At 33.0% G+C, this 22,149-nt stretch overlaps 4 protein-coding genes across 8 annotated transcripts; 3 read left to right on the top strand and 1 right to left on the bottom strand.

Moving 5' to 3' along the window:
* Nucleotides 1–637: 637 nt before the first annotated feature.
* Nucleotides 638–4,695, top strand: LOC109098553 (sterile alpha motif domain-containing protein 13). 2 transcript variants are annotated; one of them, XM_019112146.2, is made up of 5 exons: nucleotides 638–796; nucleotides 1,538–1,702; nucleotides 1,936–1,975; nucleotides 2,961–3,072; nucleotides 3,798–4,695. In XM_019112146.2, the coding sequence occupies exons 3-5, from the start codon at nucleotides 1,938–1,940 to the stop codon at nucleotides 3,939–3,941; spliced, it is 294 nt and encodes a 97-aa protein (XP_018967691.1). In that variant the 5' UTR covers nucleotides 638–796; nucleotides 1,538–1,702; nucleotides 1,936–1,937; the 3' UTR covers nucleotides 3,942–4,695. The 2 variants fall into 2 exon arrangements, with proteins under 2 accessions (XP_018967691.1, XP_018967690.1); XM_019112145.2 differs by having other exon boundaries at nucleotides 639–796; nucleotides 1,933–1,975.
* A 427-nt stretch (nucleotides 4,696–5,122) lies between these two features.
* On the bottom strand, nucleotides 5,123–8,522 carry LOC109098556 (uricase). 4 transcript variants are annotated; one of them, XM_042765963.1, is made up of 8 exons: nucleotides 8,361–8,522; nucleotides 8,036–8,248; nucleotides 7,545–7,661; nucleotides 6,588–6,669; nucleotides 6,300–6,486; nucleotides 6,018–6,141; nucleotides 5,731–5,814; nucleotides 5,123–5,412 (listed from the first exon to the last, which is right to left on the bottom strand). In XM_042765963.1, the coding sequence occupies exons 1-8, from the start codon at nucleotides 8,379–8,381 to the stop codon at nucleotides 5,338–5,340; spliced, it is 903 nt and encodes a 300-aa protein (XP_042621897.1). In that variant the 5' UTR covers nucleotides 8,382–8,522; the 3' UTR covers nucleotides 5,123–5,337. The 4 variants fall into 4 exon arrangements, with proteins under 4 accessions (XP_042621897.1, XP_042621898.1, XP_042621899.1 ...); XM_042765964.1 differs by having other exon boundaries at nucleotides 6,588–6,666; XM_042765965.1 differs by having other exon boundaries at nucleotides 8,036–8,272; nucleotides 8,361–8,417.
* Nucleotides 8,523–10,420: 1,898 nt separating this feature from the next.
* LOC109098316 (deoxyribonuclease-2-beta) lies at nucleotides 10,421–14,053 on the top strand. The gene is made up of 6 exons (XM_042765962.1): nucleotides 10,421–10,615; nucleotides 10,772–10,940; nucleotides 11,160–11,238; nucleotides 11,801–11,962; nucleotides 12,062–12,259; nucleotides 13,329–14,053. Exons 1-6 carry the CDS (start codon nucleotides 10,515–10,517, stop codon nucleotides 13,661–13,663), a joined length of 1,044 nt encoding a protein of 347 aa, XP_042621896.1. The 5' UTR covers nucleotides 10,421–10,514; the 3' UTR covers nucleotides 13,664–14,053.
* A 1,279-nt stretch (nucleotides 14,054–15,332) lies between these two features.
* rpf1 (ribosome production factor 1 homolog) lies at nucleotides 15,333–22,079 on the top strand. Its single transcript, XM_019112149.2, has 9 exons — nucleotides 15,333–15,644; nucleotides 15,955–16,011; nucleotides 18,912–18,992; nucleotides 19,093–19,188; nucleotides 19,312–19,465; nucleotides 19,606–19,688; nucleotides 20,835–21,016; nucleotides 21,359–21,485; nucleotides 21,609–22,079. Exons 1-9 carry the CDS (start codon nucleotides 15,399–15,401, stop codon nucleotides 21,648–21,650), a joined length of 1,068 nt encoding a protein of 355 aa, XP_018967694.1. The 5' UTR covers nucleotides 15,333–15,398; the 3' UTR covers nucleotides 21,651–22,079.
* Nucleotides 22,080–22,149: the final 70 nt, after the last annotated feature.

The following is a 22,149-nucleotide window of genomic DNA, read 5'->3' as shown; positions in this document are numbered from 1 at the left end:
ATGTCCAATGCCTTTTGTCTTTTCTGTTTGTATGTGAGTATTGTGAGTATAATTGTGAAAGATGCTAATATTATAATATTATACAAGTAGAATGTTAATGCTTTTTAGTTGCTGTTGAAAGCCTGTTATAACAAGTAACAATTTATGGCATTTTTATTTATTTATTCATTCATTCATTGTTTATATTTTGCTTATTATTATTATTATTATTATTATTATTATTATTATTATTATTCTTATTATTTTATATATATATATATATATATATATATATATATATATTCTTATATATATATATATTTGTTTATTTTTTTTTTAAGCAAAATATCAGTAGTCTGACATAATTATTTTATTTTTCTACGATAATTGTTTTGGTTTTAAAATAAGGTTTATTATAAATTTACTCACTATATATGGGAAATGTAAATGGGCATTGAAAAAAAAATACTTTTACTCATCTGAAGAAACAGGTCAATACCTTCACAAATCAACAGAAACAAGAAGCAAAAAAGACTTACTGTCCGTTGCAATTAATGTATGTTAATTGCTTGTTAAGATGCTGATTTACCTATATTCTTTCTTTATTTTTCTTTAAGTAATTAAAATTGCATTTAATTGCTATTCATTGTTGAAGAGCCTGCAACAAGATTGTGAACAACTACATTTCCCATCGCTCGAGACTACATTACCCATGAAGCCCCGCGCCTGCATTTGTCGGATTGTGCTTGGTAATATTGTTCCAATGATCGAGAATCAATAACATTCAAACCATCTACATAAAACATCTGTTAAATTGGTAAGATTAAAGCTTTTCATCCAAGTAATTGGAAGTTTTCGTTTTGTTTTCTTAGAAAGACGGCAAATGTCATAAATGTTGAGTTAATGGAAGCTAGCTAGCTAATGAGTTAATCATCTGCTCTATTAATCATCACACTGTCGAAATTCATCATGAAGACACTTGTAAAATATTAAATAGATATTTCGATGATCCAATACTTCTGTTTAACCTGTCATAATTCAGCTTCAGTGATGCAGTTACAGATACACTCGGTCTTGCTATAAATATATTTCATACGGCATTTTTCATTTATTAAAAATCAAGGATACTTCATTTATAACAAATTATTAAATACTTTATTTACAATTAAAAAACTATTTTCTGGTTTAAAAATGATGGCTGTCATTTTATTCATCGTGTTTCTCTTCATAAACACTGAACCTCTGAAACTAGCACAGATGTGAAGGGAAATGCTTTTTTAATTTATTTTTTAATTTAATTATTATTGTGATATTTGCTCAAGCATTTTTTAAAGTTAAAAGCTGTTTATTTCAAAATAGCGATGATAGTCCTTTTATAATAATGACAGAAATATTAATATATTTTATTTGTTATGTAATGCTTTATTTTTGACAGATAACCTTAAGAGTTTACAATGTATTTCACAGTTTTGCATGTTTAACATGTCTCTCTTATCTTACTCACTGCATAAATGCTTGATCATCTTCTTTATTGCTCTGATCTTTTATTATTTTGCAGAATCGATTCTCTAAGTACACCACGATTTATTCAGAAACTTGTGTACATTTCTGGAAGATGGGGCGGCTTTGCACAGCAGGAGACTGATGAGGAGGGAATGAGCAGGACACGAGGAGACAACTCACATCTAATGGAATAGAGCAGTCTCACCTCTCTGACAACCAGGTGAGCAATAGATCAGAGCTTATCAGATTAATAAGAGTATTATTGTTCACATGAAAGCAGAGCTTCTGTCATGCACCTCAAGAAATTATTTAGAATTTGTTAAACATGAAACTGTTTATTGAATTTTGATAATGCATCTCCCATACTGTAGTATTTCTTAAAATCTACAGCTGATGATAGGCTAAAATTTAATGTATTAAACTTTGTTTTATTATTATTATTTTATCCAGCAGTCATGGAAACCAAGGAAAATGGTTCAGTGGACACCAAAAGGTAGGTGTATATACAGTAATGTTGGGTTCAAGTTGAGTCCAAGTCTTTAACAATTAAATTTGAGTGAGAAACGTTTAGTAATGTCTTGTCATCTTAATTTTATGTTGTTACTGTACTTTTCAATCTTTCGTGTTACACATTAAGTGATTTTGACTGTACTCATCAAAACTAGTAGACCCATTTCATCACAAGGCCAGAAATAGCATTTTCATCACTGGCTCTGATTCAGAAAAGTAGAGCTTACCTTCTCAATCCATTTATTTAGCCATCCTCGAAATTGCTGTTGCTTTCCCCTGTAGAAATGAAAACAATGAGGAATTTAAGGATTTTTCATTTTGTCTTCCCAATCAATGGACAATTTATAGAAATAATTAATTTTCTGTCTTCAGTTTGTGTAAAACAATTCTCGCGGGGAAAAAACAAAAAATAACATTTAAATAAATATGCTCCACAAGAGCCATGGCAACCAGACTGAAAATAATTGTTTGTATGGCAACTGTTGTCAAAGGAATCAGCACTGATTTTATATTCACACAGTGTCATTTGTTAAAGTTCTGAATATTATTACAACACTTTTTTTTTTTTTCCTGAACAAGATCTTTTGTGCAAATTTCATAAGCAATTCCAGCACACACCCTCTCTCCAAAACTCTGCCCACCAAATACATTTCAGCCAACCCAATATCAGCATATATAAATGTATTAAACGCAGAGAACAGTGTCTAATTGGCTAAAAAAAAAAAAATAAAATAACCTTTTTCTTTTGTTCTGTTACAGAGACAGTGTGCTTTCTCAGAACACCTATTATACAGTAGATTTAAGGGTTAGTTCACCTGAAAGTGAAAATTACTCGCCTTCATGTCGATTCAAACTGCTTGATTCATATGGATTTATTTTATGATCTCTCTTTTGAAGATTGTATAGACATACAGTATTTGGTTAAATCATGCTAATGCATCAGTGAAATCTTTTTCTCTCCCTTACAGTTCTGTGGGGAACGGGCAGCTTTCTGATCCAGCCCACTGGGCCGTAGCGGATGTGGTCAATTATTTTAAAGCTACGGGATTTGAAGAGCAAGCTAACGCTTTCCAGGATCAGGTAGGGATTTGTTGACATGTTCCTAAATCTTATTTGCTGCACCTTTTTTTTTCTTTCATTACCAACCAGGTTCATAAGGTATAGTATTCAGAAAATGTTCATGTGTGTGTGTGTGTATATATATATATATATATATATATATATATATATATATATATATATATATATATATATATATATATATTTATATATTTATTTATTAAAAAAAAAATTTACTTATCAAATAATAAAATATTTTTGAGCCACTTTGGAGGAAACATCTGCTAAATGAAGAAATGTTGAAAACAGAAAAGCAGTAGACATTTTACAAAACATCTTTGACTGAACAAAATAAGACATTATTTTTCTAACCATTAGAAATGCAGTGACATTTTATCCTTGCATTTCTCCCAAGTGTTTCTTGAGCCCCCACTTCTCAACAGAATGAATGTACAGTAATATGGCCATGTTTGAGACAATTCATTATTAGTTGAGCTGATCTTTATTATGTATGATATGCTTTAGATCTGGAATATAAAACTCAATTTTCCTGAATTTATTCTGGCGGGCATTTTTTTTAACATAACTCAATGCTCAGTTTCTAATCTCTCAGTCAGCCGTATATTAAAAAAAAAAAATGATTGGAATTTGATAGTAATTGTGCAGCAAGACAATGATGTTATGAATAAATAATATCATTTTATTATTTATCTCCTGTGTTTTTTTTGCTAAACTTTCCCCGGCAGGAAATCGATGGCAAATCCCTTTTATTAATGACTCGAAATGACGTTCTGACCGGACTGTCAATAAAACTGGGTCCTGCACTGAAGATCTATGAGTATCACGTCAAGCCTCTCCAAACCCAGCACTTAAAAAGTAACGTCTCATAGCTGCTGCAGCCACATGGATGCATGGAAGACAATCACAGCAGGGTAACTGCAGGCAGAACTTATACATTTTATGCATCTTTATAAATAAACATGGTGAATTTATTGCTTTTAAGGTCTCATTCTGCTGTACAGGCGTATTTACTGTTTTTAGTTTACCTACGTTTAACATGTTCATTCAGATTTTACCTTCACTTTGTGTATTTGTACATAAATCATTATTGCTTTTAAGATTATATGCTTGGTTTAATAATGTGATCTGTGATGTAAAATGAAAAATGGCTTGAACTAAAATTGAAACACTATTCTTGAAGATGTTTCTGTGTAACGCATGAAGTATGTTTGAGCAGAAGTGAGATGGAGGTTGCCACCACAGTTTTGATTTTTATTGGTTTGTTGGTGGGTTTTTTTCTGTTTTTTAATAGATAAAAAGTTTGTTGAGATAAAGTAACAGCACAAATATCCAAATGTCTGAAAATGATGTATTTGCTGTGGTTTACAGCTATAAAGGCTCAACGCATTAAGGGTTTGTTTGCAGGAATCCTGTCAGAATGACAGTGCTTTGTGCTGCTATAAATTCAGTTTATTTATTTCATTCTGTAACTAATAATGTGATTCCTGATGAATTGGTGAACCAACGCAACACTGTAAATCTACAGCGGTTTGTGATACAGGGTGCTTGAAACTAAAGGGAGTGTAGACTGCAATAAATGGTGCTTTTTTCAGACTGCTGAAAAAATCCACTTCCCGGTCCTCATTACAGTGCTGTGTGACTTCCTTCCTTTTGTGCATATGTGTATTTGAATAATATCAAATAATATATCAGTTTTCCACTTGAAAACAAAATCCTAAAACAGTTAAGTCCCAGAAACGTTGCATGTATGTTTATCTAGTTTCCTTCCTTTCTTTCTTTTTTTCTTTTTTTTCTAAACTTAATTCCTTATTATAGTGAGGTGATGATGAAGCTAATTGTTCTTTAATGTTCATGATGATTTTAATTGTTGTGGTTACTCCAAAACCACTGCTGTAAACACCTTTCAACTCAAACAAAAACTGAAATTTTAACAAATATGACAATTTTGGTTGTAAAATTTAGGAAAACAATGTTAAAATTCTAAAAACCCAAATATTAAACCTAATATAAATGGATTTAAACAAAGACGTTATAAAGACAAACACGTACACATTGTTGGAATATATTTATTAATATATTTATCCATGATGTGAATGTTTTCATTTCAACACATTTTTATATTGTTTGTTTATTGTACTTGTGTGATCACACAAAAAAATAAGTTTGTTGAATGTTTAGACAGATAGTCATGCTAGTGTCTAACTTGAGATTTCTTTTATAGGGTTTATTTGCATGAGATGTCTAGTTTGTGAATGTTGTCTTTCTTTACATTTTGGCTCGTGGTTTTCTGCGTATAGTGCCTGTGATGTTTCCTGATGGATTATCAAGGGGAAGATAAACCTGAAACAAAAGCACAGCAACAAAATGTGACATGGTTTTTCAAATATAAATACAAACAACAAAACATCATTACTTTATCATCGCTAAGTTGGGATAACAAAACATCCTCCTCCTGCTCTTGTGTGTGTGTGGTTTGTAGAAGTTTGGCAATAAAGTAATTTTAAGAGTAGCAGTCTCAAAATTCCTGTTTTTTCACAGAGCCTGAAAACTCTAGACTTTGTCCTGTGTCAATACAGAAGTATATTCAGACTGATCTGAACTGATAATCTCTGACTGACTTTTATTTTCAACATTTTCCAATGGATTTCTGCCACCCACCTCATCCTTGTTTGAGAGTCCAATTTTTGTCATGTCAATGATGAAATAATGCTGATTTGGCATAATTATCTCAATTTCTTCAACCTGCAGGATTCAAGTAATGAAAAGACTTATGTCATTTTCTTTTTACAATAGCTTTTAAGTACATTTACTTTTAAATGAGTAACATAATAAAGCAATAAACCACTTAGTTAAGACTAATAACTCCAAGTATGAGCAATAGTAATGCTTACCTTAGCAAACACTTCTAACAAAAGTCACACAAAACTGAAATCAGTTTGATTCACCTGTGGAATTCTGTCAAGTACCAGAACTTGTGTATCATACAGAGTTTTCTGAACAGACGGAGAGTATTCTCCACGATCGTAGGGTCCCGCAAACTTCTGAATGATGGTGTCCTTAACAGTTTTCCTACAAGGAAATTATCACCACAGTTAGGTGTAATATGTAATACAATGCAACATGTAATACAACATACAGTATAAAGGATATCATGTGCTATGAAATGTCTAAATGGTTTTTTTTTTTTTTTCATTTTATTATGACATGCCTAAACGTTTTGCACTTACCATGCAGCATCAAATGCCACATTCACATGTGTGTTGTAGCGCCATCTTGCATAAACAGAAGTGCAGAAGAATCTGTCCTTTGCATCTGTCAGAGTGGTGAAACGGTCTCGCAGGAAGCCTTCAAATCCAGACTGAGTAGTCTTCAGTACCTTCATATCTCTTATGCCACTGTGAACCACTGGAGTCACTGAGAAAGATATATATATTTGTTGAAATAAAGCAAGAATATACTTTCCCCTTAATACTTTCAGACCACCATCACTAGTTCAGAATCTCATTTTTACTCACTACTCAAATGTTGTTCAACTTCACAGAAGTGCCAGGCCTCAGGACAATGGATGAAAGCATGTGTGTGCTCAACTCCATTCTGCTAAACACATGTTAAGATTATTTTGGGCATTAAAAACATGTTAATCTGCTATACTGTATATGATGCTAGCCAACAAGTGTTACAGGGGCCACAAAATTTATTTAATAATGTATTTAATAAAAATTATACAATTTAAACATTTATCAAACAAAATGGCATCTGCAAATAATTCAATGCTAGCTTGTTTGTTTGTTTGTTTTTCAGTGATCTTGAAATGACAGGTGTCACAGTGATTTTGAGTGGCTGAATGAAGTCAGATCCATTTAGGTCTAAGTTGGCTAGTCCTGGTACCAGAGTTACTACAGGTGTAGTTCATCACATTAACTCTGGATTTGTTTTACAAACAACCAGTAAATGTCCAAAGTCATATCAGCTAACCCCTGGGGTGCCTCAGGGTTCAGTCATTGGTCCCTTACTTTTCTTGATGTAGACCACTTCACTCAGCCCAATAATACAAGTAAACAGCTTTTCCCACCACTACTACACAGATGATACACAGCTGTCATTCCAACCTGACAGCCTCACTATCTCAGATTGTATTTCTGCTTGCGATTCAGGCATTTTGGCCAGAGTGAAGGGATGTCACCTTCAGCTTAACTTTGCAAACACAGAACTCCTGTTGAGCCCAGCTAGACAATTATTTTTAGAGGCACTTTCATAATAATAATAATAATAAGCTTTTCTGAACTTCTCTGGCTTTGGTTCTCTTGCAGTACCTTGAGTACTGTTGGCTTTTGTAAAATAAATTAATTGTGATGTTCCTCATTCCTTAGTAGTTTTCATAAGCATTTGCTGAATGACTAAATATAAATACAAATGTCTACATACTTTTTGGGAGTCACAGTATATAGTTTTCTTTAGCGGTAACACAACACCTTTTCCAGTCTTTTCCAGGGAACTTCATCAATGCTGACCCTCACTCTTGTGACATGATTGAACGCTGTGAGGAAATGTTCACAGATATCCAGTGCAAAGCCCTCAATGGTCTTAATCTGCAAGACAAAAAATATTCTGTGCTTTGAAATAAGTCATACAGACATGGCTTGAAATAACAAAACAAAATTGTTTAATTGCAAAATGACTTAAGTTGATTTGATAACTAGTTCATAGAATACTTTGTACACTAGTCATTGGTGTTGATTATATGATTATCTGGTTGGCATTCACTTGAAAAAAGTATGTAGCTGTTTCAGAACTGTGGCAGTTATATTATTTATTTGTCTTCTAGGCTTTTTTTGTCGCATGAAGTTCCTTTTTATGTAACAAAAAATATTTTTACAGTTTGTTTTGTGTTTGGGGAAGAAAATTATGAATTTAGCTAAAACAAGTATTGCAGGGGCTAAACTAAATGAATAAAAGGACCTACTCCTTTTAGTTTGGCGAGAGCCTGGACAGTGTTTTTGATGGTGTCAGTGGGGATGATCTCAGAGTTGTCTCCTGTCAAGTAGTCTTTGCGTGTCTTCAGGGTTAACTGAACATCTGCGATCAGCTCAGTAATATGGTGATGAATCCCTTCACGGCGGATGTGAAGAACTTTAACCATATTCTTCCCATAGCCTGTTCTCACAAACTCCACATTCTACATGAGACATGTTGTTCAATACTGCAGTTAAAATGAATTTTTTAAAGAGGCTTGCATGACACATGCCAGTATACACTATACAGTATGAATGAAAAGTTAATTTCTTTACCTGATTTGAGAGAGTGGCCATGACTGTAACTGCTGACTGCACCAGTAGTTGGAGGAGGTTTTAGAGGGAGCAAAGGGTTTTGCTTAGTAGGTGGTGTCACGTACCAGTTTTGATGTTTTGGGTCCAAATGATCAATGATCTGCCCCACCTCCATAATCCATGCAGAGGTTTTGATTTGCTGAAAGCCCTCCAAAACAAGCCACCTCTCCTTTTATCCTCTGACCTGTTCCATTTACACAGTGACCACAGTCACGTCCTTCACCACGGCATCCATGACCCAACATTTCATCTGGCCCACTGGCCTCCCTTCATCACCCCTCAACTGTACATCAACCAAAGTTCAACAGATTTTTTTTTTTTTTCAACGAACAAGAGAAAATCAGGCCTGAGCTGGTAATATCTATGTCAACAGAGTGTTTTAGGAACTGGAAATCTCCATTTGGCTGTTAATTTCAAAGTCATCAGTGGGTGTTGCTTCGATGTTCCAGGGATTGGTTGTTCTTTAAATTAACTGATTTCTATACAGTGTTAATTAACATTAAATGACAAACAAGAACAATCTAGATCAACAGATTATCTTGCTTAATTTAATTTTTATAACCTTCCCACAAGCTTGATTTCTACATGTTTAGGAAAACAATCATGATTGGATACGTTGGCTGGGAGAAAGATGGAGGAGCAGAGAGTATCATATATAAACCAAGAGCGCCTGCATATGTTGTGTTGTCTTGTGCCAACAACCTAAATAAATTTTACTCTACACCTCCACTGCCAAGATAAAAGGAACCTGATTATGTTTATGACAGAGGTGTTATATGTCTGCCAAGAAAAGGTTTTAATATCAGTTTAGGTGTCTTGCACTGTCATTCATTCACAGAGCAAACATTCAACAATATGTAAAACTATTGCAATTTATGCAGTTAATTTGCTGTGAAATCATCACTGATTAATCTAAAGTAAACTTAGAATAACGTTTATTTTAAGATGAATACTTACTGAACTAAAGCAACTTAGTTTACTTATCAATATATTTTTTAATAGGAAAATCAAGGTAAATTGTATCAAATTTGATACTTTTGAGAAACATTTGTTCATCTCAAAATTATCATTGTGTTCTTCTGCATTATATGTTTTGACCACCACAAAAACTACTTTGATCATAAAACCAAGCATTTAAATATAATCTTAGACATATTATTGGGAGATATAGAGTGACAATATGTTTATATTAATATGCTTTTTATAGTAAGCAGTCTGCTGTACTGTTATAAAAATCTTAATTTACATTACAAACTATCAGAATTTCTTCTTTGGCCATATAAATAGCAGCAACTGCACCAATAAACAAAAATTCCTCCTCGAGTGTGAGCTTATTCCATTAAAAAAATTACATACAGTATATGAAAATTCTTTAAGACTATTATTTCATGTTAGACTTTACAGAGTTTATTTATAAATAATAAACTTATATAATATAATTAATGCACAAAATAATACATTATAATATGGTGTTACAGCCCTACCCATCTACTGTTAAAGTAGTGGGGTACAGTAGGTTGTAAAAACATCACTTTTTAATTATCTGTTAAGTTGTTAAATTTAAAATCTGTTAAATTTATGGTAAAACAAAACAAAACAAAACACACAAGAGCTGTGGTTTCCAGATCTTTACCGTAAAAACACTGTAGCAACATTTTAGGGTTTTACAGATTGAACATAAATTTACAGTAAAAAAAAAAAAAACTAAACTTTATATTTCTTTATATTTCATTAACTGATATTAGCATACTTTATTTTCAGACTTTAATTTACAGATTTTAGTGGGGGGAAAAAATCTTTTTTTCTAATTCTAGATTTCTAAACAAACCAGATTTTCATTTCCCCAGTCTCCCCAGTCCCTGCTATATTCAGACATCTTCTCTGTCACTGTAGACTACAGCTGCATGATGTCGGTCATAAGACAAACTTCCTCTTTCTTACATACATTAGAGCAGCTATTTTTATTTCACGCCATCTCTCTCTTTCTCTCTCTCTCTCTCTCTCTCTCTCTCTCTCTCTCTCTCTCTCTCTCTCTCTCTCTCTCTCCCTCTCTCTCTGTATTTTCATTTAAACAGGGAATTCAGATATTTTATTCACTTTGAATCACAAACTGAAATGTTAATGTTGTTTCGACTGTGTGTGTGTATCTTGTTTTTTATCAGTTTCTCAGAAGCAGCGATATCCTGTTTAAACGAGGATGGTCAGCCAGTTGACTGGTAGGTTAAAATCTTTGCTTTCAGGTTTAGGATTAGTTTATGTTTGACAGCTGTTGTTAACATTGATCTTATAGCTACTATGCACTATGAACTGTGATGTGCATCGTATTATTCATTGTTTTATAGCATTGTAACTCTCATATATTCTTTTAAAAGGTTCATTATTTACAAGCTTCCCATTTACAAGATGGAAGTTAAAGGAAGTGGAGTGGATTACATGTATCTGGATCCGTCCATCATGGATTTTCAGATGAGTAAACATACAGTCAACAGCAGTAAAGGAGCTTTAGGCAGAACATTGACACAGCTTTACTCCAGATATACAGTAAGATGCTCTTAAAATACTAATATATATTGCTATATTACTGTATTCTCAACTATTCTTCCATCGTCTATTGTTCAGGATGTAACAATGTTTAGGACTGTTAAAAAAAAGTTCATTAAGACACTTCAAATCTTTCAGTTTTCACTGCTGTTTTACTGTATGTGCATTCATAACACTATAAAGTCACTGGATGTAGATGACTGCACTTTCACTTTTCAGTCCACCAGCTCAGTCTATATGCTTTACAATGATGCTCCACCAGAATTGAAGTACACAAGCAAGTATGGACATACAAAAGGTACATGTATCTGTTAATGTGACAGTGTATATACAACGTATTCAACAATATCATTCAAAAAGTTTGGGGTTGGTAAGATTTTGAAATGCTTTTAAAACGTCTTATTTTTAAACGACAGTAATATTGTGAAATTTTATTACCATTTAAAATAAAATCTATTTTTATTTTAATTCTGAATCATTACTCCAGTGTTCAGTGTCACATGGTCCTTTGGAAATTATTCTAATATGCTCATATGGTGCTGTATTAGTATTTGTATAATGTATTTACAAATTCCAACAGCAGTTGTATATTTTGAATGTTCATCACTTAATATTGTCCTGTCTCTTTTAGTAATCAAAGTTATGGCACACAGGCAATGCCTATTAAGTTTCGGACAGTTTTTGTCTCTCTTTCTTTCTGTTACTTTTCAGACCCCTAACTTGTAATGAATAGGCCTATTCTTACTCTTCAAATCAAAACCAGTGTTCGAGCACGTTTCGAGCAAGATGAAACTCACAAATATGTATCCAACTGCATGTGGATTCATGAGTAACTGTATTATTGTGTATGATTTCTGCAGGAGTGTTGATGTTTGACCAGTCTCAGGGATTTTGGCTCACACACAGTGTTCCACATTTCCCTCCATTTCCAAAGAGAAATTACAGTTTCCCATCTACAGCAAAATACTACGGCCAGACGCTGCACTGTATTACATACAGCTATACACAGTTCCCTCAAATATGTGAGCACATGTAATTCTTATTGTATAGGGTATGTCTGATTAAAGCATGGTATAATGTATTGCTCACTGCCTGAAATAAGTATTCCTCTCTTTTAACAGCATGGCAGCTAGCATATCTTAATCCACGTATGTATAACTGCTCTGTCCCTATGGCATTTCGCCCGGATGTTGCAGTCATGGCACAAATTTGTGATGGTAAGACACCGGCCGTTAAAAACAGGAGGAGTCTGCAGAAGCTGAAATCAGTTCGAGGACAAACTTTTTTCAGTTTTGCCAAATCACACAACTATGTGGATGGTGAGAGCTCTCAAGTTTTTAAAAAACTCTTTATATTCAGACTGCTGCATGGTCCTACATAGCAGTTTACTGACATTGCATTATGCCAAAGTACAACACCATGCTTAAGCAACTATTTACATTGATTATGTAACCACCATGCAACCGTGCAAGACTCAAGTTCAGCCCCTGCATGTTTTCTAGAGATTTATTTATTTTACATATCTTTGTATGGCCACTGTATAACCTGAACTATCCTTTAAAAAACACACCACAGTATAGACAGTATATTATTACAATGTTACATAATATATTATTTTATTATTCCTCACTATTCACATCATGGTATACTTATTAATTTAACAGAAGTATTTGCACGTTGCAAGATATTTGCGTGTAAAAAAAAAGCTGTTAAATATAAATTATGTAAAGCTAACCACAGTAAACATATTTACAGTATTCCTAACTAAGCATGTTACAAGTTAAAAAGGAATGAAATATTTGGGTCTAATAGACACTGTAAACATATCCAGCAAAACTAAATTTTATGTAACTTAACTAAAACTAAATCTTAAAAAAACAACAAAAAGATGAATACAATTTTCTAAAAGCTAGTGATCTAAAACTGGCGGTCTTGTAATTAATGAAAAATCATTCTGTCATAATTGAATCCTTATCACCCCCACTCCCCCAACCCCCATGTTTATTCATGCAAAAGCAATAAATGAGGACTAAGAGTGTTTTTTTTTTTATCTCTCACTCACACAAACAAGCGTTTAAATCTTAATCATTTTGTTATGTTTTTTTTTTTTTTTTCAAAGCTGTATCTGCTTCAGAAAACTTGGGAAGTAGCCAAGAAGTAGTATGGACTGCTTACAGAATACAATTATGGCATCCTTTTCGGTCCTTATTCATTGTAATTGCAATAGATAATAGACAGTCTTCAAATTTTGTGCTTTTTGTGTTCCACAAATGTTAAAAGTGATTAAATAATGACAGGATTTTTGGTTAAACAGTTTCAGGTAAACTATTCCTAATAATACAGAGTAATAAGATAATAAGAGTCTAATTCCATGAATGTTCTCTACAGATATTTACACCGGTTGGGTGGCTCAAGCACTGGGGACGGATCTTCTAGTGGAATCATGGCTGCACCAGGCACATCGGCTCCCCTCTAACTGCTCACTTCCCCGGCATGTGATGAACATTGACAGAGTTTGTCTCCCAGGACCTCAGATGTTCAAAAGCTATGAGGATCATTCTAAGTGGTGTGTGTCTTACGGATTCAAAGACCAATGGACATGTCTGGGGGACTTGAACAGAGACAGTGGCCAGGCTGGCAGAGGTGGTGGGTTGATATGTTCTCAAAATTCAGTCATTTATAAAGCTTTCCGTCAGGCCATGGCCGGGTATAAACACTGCTGAAAAATAGCTTCAGTAAACTGAACTAACTCCGGACTTTGGAGCATGCATATGACGGGGGTTTTTAACCCCTGGTTATACCAGTTTTAGCATGAACCCAGATGTAATTATAAAAGTTGATACACTTAACAGAAAAAAAACAGAATGGTAAATTTAACTAGGTTGGTGATTGCGGTGGTCATCCATACAACAGTGTTGTATGGAAGAAGAACAGTTATAAAAAAAAAAAAAAAACTTTAAACCAAGTTTTAACATTATTTTATTTTGTTTCGAAGCTTTGAGACATATGGCAATTCCAAACCTGTATATATTTTATGAAACACAAAAGACAATACTTTGAATAATGTTGGTAACCAAACCATTTTGATGACAGTTGATTTTGATTTCCATAGGCTAGACTGTAAAAAAAAAAAAAAAAAATTAAGTTGCAAATAAAACAGATTACTGGAGAATGTTTTACAATACAATATTTTCACCATCACTTTTTATATATATATATATATATATATATATATATATATATATATATATATATATATATATATGTATATATATATATATACAGTACAGGTCAAAAAGTTTGGAAACATTACTATTTTTAATGTTTTTGAAAGAATTTTCTTCTTCTCATCAAGCCTGCAATTTATTTGATCAAAAATACAGAAAAAAACAGCAACTTAAAATAATAGTTTTCTATTTGAATATACTTTAAAAAAAATAAATTATTCCTGTGATGCAAAGCTGAATTTTCAGCATCATTACTCCTGCCTTCAGTGTCACATGTAACATCCAGTCTATCACATGATCATTTAGAAATCATTCTAGTATTCTGATTTATTATGAGTGTTGAAAACAGTTCTGCTGTCTAATATATTTGATGAATAAAAGGTTAAAAAGAACTGCATTTATTCAAAATAATAAAAAAATCTAATAATATATATTCTAATAATATATTTTCTTTACTATCAGTTTTTATCAATTTAACACATCCATGCTGAATAAAAGTATTGATTTTATTTAAAAAAAAGAAAGAAAAAAAATTACTGACCCCAAATTACTGACCAGTAGTGTATATTGTTATTACAAAATATTTATATTTTAAAAACATAGCTTTTTTTTATTATAATTATTATTTTTTTTACTTTTTATTCATCAAAGTATCCTAAAAAAGTATCACATGTTCTGAAAAAATATTAAGCAGCAGAACTTTTTCCAACTTTGATAATGAATCATCATATTAGAATGATTTCTAAAGGATCGTGTGATAATGATCCTAAAAATTCAGCTTTGCATCACAGAAATAAATGATAATTTAAAGTATAATAAATTTAAAAACAATTATTCTAAATTGTAATAATATATCACAATATTACTTTTTTTTCTGTATTTTTGATCAAATAAATGCAGGCTTGATGAGCAGAAGAAACTTCTTTCAAAAACATTAAAAATAGTAATGTTTCCAAACTTTTGGTCTGTACTGTACACATACATACATATATACGTATATATATTTATATATATATATATATATATATATATATATATATATATTATTATTATTATTATTATTATTATTATTATTATTATTACTAGTATTATTATTGGTTTAAACAAAATTCGTATTTTGACACCTGACTCTCCGCTAGAGGACGCTAAACATAACACTAACTCGCAAGAACTTCCAGTTCAACCGGAAGTAGTTTCTCACACACGTGAATTTAGACAGAAGCAGCAGAGGATGGATTCTACCAAGGTAACAACTTCAGAAAGTGTTTCCAAGAAAAAAGGGAAAACGAAGAAACTAAAGCAAAAGATAAAACCCGACGAAGCTCCGGTGCAGGAGATGGAACAGGCGGAGATTGAAGTAACAGAGAATAAATCCGAGTCGGGAGCTTGTTTTCCTCCCACATTCAGCGTGTCTGAGATCAAAAACAAGCAGCGCAGACATGCGATGTTCCTGAAACTCAAGGAGGAGAAAAGAAAGGTGACATCTCACTAACTAACACATACACACTTATAACAGCCCTCACGAACGCACAATTTGGCAGTTTCCAAACCTAGCGAGCTGCCAGGACAGGCATCAGTATAAGACAGGACGTGTCAATGATGATTAAACAGCCAAACGCGCATTTGATGCCCCAAAAATTTGTTCACTTAGAGGAATGATTTAAAACACCTCTTTTAGGAATGTACCGTGGCTCGCTAAGGGTTGAGACACAGCCTTTTATCATCAAAGGCGCAACTCTGTAACATATGTTTTCCAAATTGTTAAAGTTGTCGTTTATGTCTTTCAGCAAAAGTTGGAACTGAAAAAGAAAAAGAAAAAAGAGAGAAAAGCTCTTGGAGATCAGGTATGTCTGGTGGACTGTTTCACAGAATCTATAATCAGACTAGCTCTCATAAGTCTTGATTCTCAGTAAACTGCATTCAAGGGATAGTTCACCCAAAATGAAAATGTCGTCATTTACTCAACTTTCCAAACCTGGAAATTTCCAAACACATGGAAGAAAAATGACAAATGTCTTTTAAACAAAAAAAGCATGTTGCATTAACTGAAAAAAAAAAAATAATGCATTGCATTAACAGTGTTTGCATTTTAATGCCTTGTATTTTTAGGGGCTGAAATTCAACATAGTTGTTTATTTGAGCTGTGAATATTTCAATTCAAGATATTTCACACATTTTCATGATAAAAAAAAAATCAATAATTCATATTTCCCTTCCAGAGTTCACTTCCGAAATATTCAATCTGTTTAAAAATATTATGTATCATATTCAACAGGCAATTTTCAGTCCGTTTTATTTCACTTTACAAATGTGCTTCCACAACTTCAGTGGTTCATATTCAGTATTGCACATCCGGGAACTGCAGGAATAGCAGTAGAGTAACAGGTAGAGCAAGCCATGCATTCACAAAAACTGATCTGCAGAAATGGAGCAAGAGGTAAGTGAACTTCTGATTATCAGGGCCAGCATGTATCTGCAGAAAAGCAGATTAAGACTCAGAAGCTGTGTTTATGTTTAGCCTATGTAAGCAGCTTTCTCTACCGCAAAGGAGATTATAATGCTATTTTACCTGACGCTGATATACAGAACTAATATTACATCTGTATTGTTTTCGGGTGCTTAGTTCCTTTAACTTAATATCATGGCTTGTGATGGACTGAAAATTGCCTGTGGAATCGTATTTTTAAACCGATTGAATATTTCGGAAATGAATTCTAGAAGGTGAATATGAATTATTGAATTTTTATTATGAAAATGTGTGTGAAATGTTTTGAATTGAAACATTAACAGCTTAAATAAATGACGATGTTAAATTTCAGCCCCTAAAAATGCAAGCCCTGAAAATACAAGGCATTAAAATGCAAGCACTGTTAATGCAATGCATTATTTTATTTATTTTTTATTTTTGTATTTTTTTCAGTTAGTGCAGTTGAGTTCAACATGTTTGTTTTTGTTTTGTTTTTTTGTCTTTATTTTCCTTCCATAAAAACCTGTCTAAGTTTCTTTCTTCTGCCAAAGATATTTTAAATAATATGAACAGTTTCTGGCCCTTGTTAACTTCCATAGTACTTTGTTCCACACTATGAAAGTCAATAAGGGAATAGCAACTGTTTGGTAATTCACTTTCTTTAAAATATCTTTTGTGTTCAGCAGAAGAAAGAAACTCATACGGGTGATAATGAAGGTGAGTAAGCGATGACAGAATTCACTTTATGTGATAAGTAAATCTATATCACAATTTCTGTCCAAAAACAATTTCTTTGCAGTTAGGGATGGGCAATTAAAGTAAAATATTGTATTATAATTATATTATGAAAGTGATTTCAAAAAGTAATGTTTTTTTGTTTTGTTTTTTTAACCGCAAACATGGTAAAAATATATCTATTACATCCTCTTGACATTATTTTTTTTATTTTTCTTAATGCATGCAGTGAGGCTTTTCTATGTTTAGAAGAATGTTTTCTTTTCCTCTGAGGCCTCTCCATGGTCTATATATGATAACGTGGCATCTATATGCAATGGTGCCTCCAGAAAATATTTAATGGGCCAAAGGGGCAGTAAATATCCTTGGATGAAACACAAGAAAAAAGCTGGTAATGTCCATTTGTTGTTGGTACTTGGATGTAATTCATAAAAAAAAAATTCAGTTGATGTAATTTGTGAGGGTGATATAGTCAACTTAAATGACTTTATTGACTTGCACACAACCAGTACATTTAGATGTTACCACATAAAGCGCAATATTTAGGTTTTATTAAAATAAATAATTTTTAAAAAATTATGTAGCATGCGCTATAATAAAGCATTCACTGTTTCTGGATATTGCAATTCATGTGTGCGGAGATTTAAAGATTTGGGGTTGTCCTGGGGTCACTAGCTCTGAAATGAAAAGGAAACTAAAACATGCTTTACTATGCTGTATATGTGCTTCAGTTTTGTCATTTTCTAGTTCAAAGTGATTCTCTCGTGATCATTCAGTATGATTAAATTGCTCGCAGGAAAGTGGAGTTTGAGAAGGAAAGTCTAAATAAATGAGTACTGAATGATTGCTGTTGAATTTTGGTGTAAACATTTTTAAGTCCAGGTTTGATGTTATGTGCAGAACTGTATTATTCAAATATAAACAGTTAACACGCTCTTGGCAGATGTGGGGGCCTTGGCTATATGTAATAACTTGTATGTAATTATATTATATAACCTATATTAGTCAGTGCTTCCTGAAATAAATAACATTGTTATATTAACAACCAAACAGTAATAATTCTGATGAAACTGTAAACACACAACTGGCTCAATGTCTAGGACATCACTGAAAATAATAATTAAAAAAAAAGAAAACTGCAGTTCAGTGACTGAGTCAGATGTTGCTTCAGTAAGCACTCTAAAGGTTTCATTCAGTATTCATCAGACTGATTTGAACAGTAACTTGTGAGTTTTGAGTGATTTATTAAATGGAGCGGTTCATTCTTGCTATACATGGTCTTTTTGTCTTGTCACATTCAGTTCAGACTATGGACTCATTCACAGCTTGGGTTAAAAGAGTAATGCTGTGCAGATCAATACAATACTCACATTTTCACCAGTGTATCATTTTAATTGCCCACCTCAATTGCATCGAATTTGCAGTTAATTTGTGGCAAATTAAAAAGTTTTTTCCAAGTCATTATCAGAAATTTGTCAGTCTCTTTTAATTTGGTTACCTTGTTTTCTTTATTGGTGTTTCCATACATTTTCTCTTTTACAGGCTCCACCAAAAGAAGTTCCCAAGACAATAGAAAACCAGAGAATATATGATGAAACCACAGTCAACCCAGAGGATGAGGAGGTGATGTGTGATTATGAACCCTATTCCACCTGCTGACTGCTTCAGTAGACCTCATTTACAATTTTGAACCTAACCTGGAACTAATTTGTTTGAAATCCAGGTGGCTTTTGATGAAGGAACCGACGAGTTCTCTGCTTACTTTAATCGGCTCACAAATCCCAAAGTTCTCATCACCACTTCGGACAGGCCCAGAGGAGTGAGTTCAGTTTTCAGTTTACTCTTCTGTTTTCTGATTCATTCTCGTTATAAACAAGCATTTTAAAATATGTATGTCTTTCAAATATTTAGTTTTTATGGGTTCATGTCTGCCTGTTTTCAGAGGACCGTGAGGTTTTGTGAGCAGCTGGCAACAATGATCCCACATGCGCATGTGTACTACAGAAGAGGTCTGGCGTTGAAGAGAGTCATTCCTCAGTGTATATCTAGAGGTTTCACTTATCTGATGGTGATCAATGAGGACAGAAAAGTGCCAAGTATCCTTTGCTGAGGCATCAGTGTATATAATCACGTTTTTAGATCTGTGAGATTTTGTTGTTTCGTCGTCTTAATGAGATCATGAGAAGCAGCCACTGAATGCTACATGAAGGATTTTCCCTCACTTAAAGCATCACAGATGGTTTGGTTCTCTGTCACCTTCCTGACGGGCCAACTGCACATTTCAAAGTCAGTAGTGTTCGCCTTCGCAAGGAAATGAAGGTTAGTGAATTATTGATTTGTTTTTGTTTTTTGTGTGTGTGTGGTTTTTTTTTTTAAGTCACTGAATTATCATTTAATTAAATTTGTCATGCAGTAAATTTTGATGACTCATGTTGTTTGATACAACATGATCATTTTGACTAATTATATTAATAGAGTTCGGCAGGGATGACATTTCTGTAGTTCAAACCAGAAGTTAGCATCACCCTGCTTATCATAAAAAATGACAAATAAACACAAATTTTATGAGTTTTGAAGCCCCAATGTAGTCGGCAGAAGTTAGGAAATAAAGAATCATGGTCACTTGACTTTCTACGTCACGACCCTTTATATGCTTCAGACAACATTTTTATCATCTTTCAGTTGCAAAGTTTTAATAGAATGGTTTCAAGAATGCAAATATAAATGCAATAGGGCTGTAAATCAGACTAGTAGTAGTTTTTGTGCTCAGCATGATGATATTTAAAGTCTCCCAGCAGCCTCTAATACTATTAAGCCATTTATTAGCAACTGCCTTTTTCAAGATGTGTAAAAGCTAAATAAATAAGAGGGCATTGCTGTTGCATTTCATGTCGTAGAATAAGAAGGAAAAATATCGTGAGCTTGTGTTAACCACAGAACTTACTTGTGACCCTGGACCACAAAACCAGTCTTAAGTCTTTTGTGTGTATTTTTAGCAGTTGGGGTATATTTTTAGCATTGTATGGGTAAAAATTTTTGTTTTTTATTTTTTGCAATTTTTCTTTAGTGTATTAAGTAATTATGATGTTAAGTGAAGATATTTTGTAAATTTCCTACCATAAATTCATCAAAACTTAATTCTTGATTAGTAATATGCATTGCTAAGAATTCATTTGGACAACTTCAAAGGCGATTTTCTCAATATTTAGATTTTCAAATAGTTGTATCTCAGCCAAATATTGTCATATCCTAATAAACCATACATCAATGGAAAGCTTATAAAGCTTATATAAATCTCTATTTTGAAAAATTGACACTTAAGACTGGTTTTGTGGTCCAGGGTCACATTTCAGATATTTCACCAAAACCCGTTAAAAATAAATAAATACTTTGGGATGATGGAAACCATCATCATTTCACCAAGTATGAAAATGCTTTACCCAAATTCCTGTTTTTCCTCACTAGAGAAGAGGTAAGGACCCAACGGAACACGTCCCAGAAGTCATCCTTAATAACTTCACTACTAGACTCGGTCACTCCATCGGCCGGATGTTTGCTGCTCTGTTTCCTCATGATCCACAGTTTGTGGGCCGTCAGGTTGCCACATTTCACAATCAGAGAGACTTCATTTTTTTCAGGTTTCACAGGTAAATATTCTCTCATTTGAAAGGGCTGTGTAATTGTGAAAGCTTAGATGCATGCAAGATTTGTTAGTGTAGTCTTTGTCACAAGGAGAGATAAATTTATGATACCTGTTGTGATCAAATTTGTTTTCATCTACAAATCACTGTAGATTCTAAGAACAGTTGTATGTATGTATTGTAGTAAAAATAGATACATGGTCAGAATATCAAATAGGGTCCAAAAGTCTGACACTGCTATCAGAGTCCTTATATTTTGCATTGTTACATTTTAACTGGATAAAAATTATATACAGATTAGGAACTTCTATTTCTACATGACTGAATAAACTCATGTATATCTTACAGGTACATCTTCAAAAATGAAAAGAAAGTGGGCATACAGGAACTAGGACCTCGCTTCACTCTTAAACTTCGCTCTTTACAGAAAGGAACCTTTGACTCAAAGTTTGGGGAATATGAGTGGGTTCACAAGGTGCGTTCTAAATCTAAAATCAAACTTATGAGCAAAACTGCTTGTTTAAATGTGCTGTTATTTGTCAGTTATTTATATTATGTGTCCGTCATACATGATTATCTGCTCATTTAAATGTTTCAGCGCCATGAGATGGACTCCAGCAGAAGAAAATTCCATCTTTGAGGGACAGAATGGAAACACAGGACAACCGTGTTGACTTTTCATGAATATCTAAAAATCTTTTGTTATGGAACGAAAGAGTTGTAGAAATGCAAGCTTTGTCTTTACTGTATTATATTTTCTTCATAAGAATATTATAACCAGCCTGAACACACAGAGACTTGATGTGTCTCAAAGCATGAAAAATAAATCAAGTAAATGTATCATAATGACATTTTTCCCATATTTGATTGAAGACATGGGTGGAAGTGGCAAATTTGTGATGAGTGTTTATGTGAAATTTCAGATTAAAACGACTGATGTCTTGTTTTTGCAATACTGAAGACATACACAAAATACTTTCAGACATGCGAAAAACAAACCCTTGGAAAGACTTAAAACTAAATTTGTCATTGTAGATTTCTGAACTTTTAATAAAAATGTTTTCTAGCAGTCTTCTCTGATTCAGTTGTAGCATTTTAAAAAGTTATTGTTTGTACTGAGAACTTTTTTAAATCATCCT

The sequence above is a fragment of the Cyprinus carpio genome, chromosome A11 (genome assembly GCF_018340385.1).
Source record: "Cyprinus carpio isolate SPL01 chromosome A11, ASM1834038v1, whole genome shotgun sequence".
NCBI classification, from domain to species: domain Eukaryota; kingdom Metazoa; phylum Chordata; class Actinopteri; order Cypriniformes; family Cyprinidae; genus Cyprinus; species Cyprinus carpio.
The sequence above is the reverse complement of the archived record's forward strand: the minus strand, read 5'-3'. Positions and strand labels throughout refer to the sequence as shown.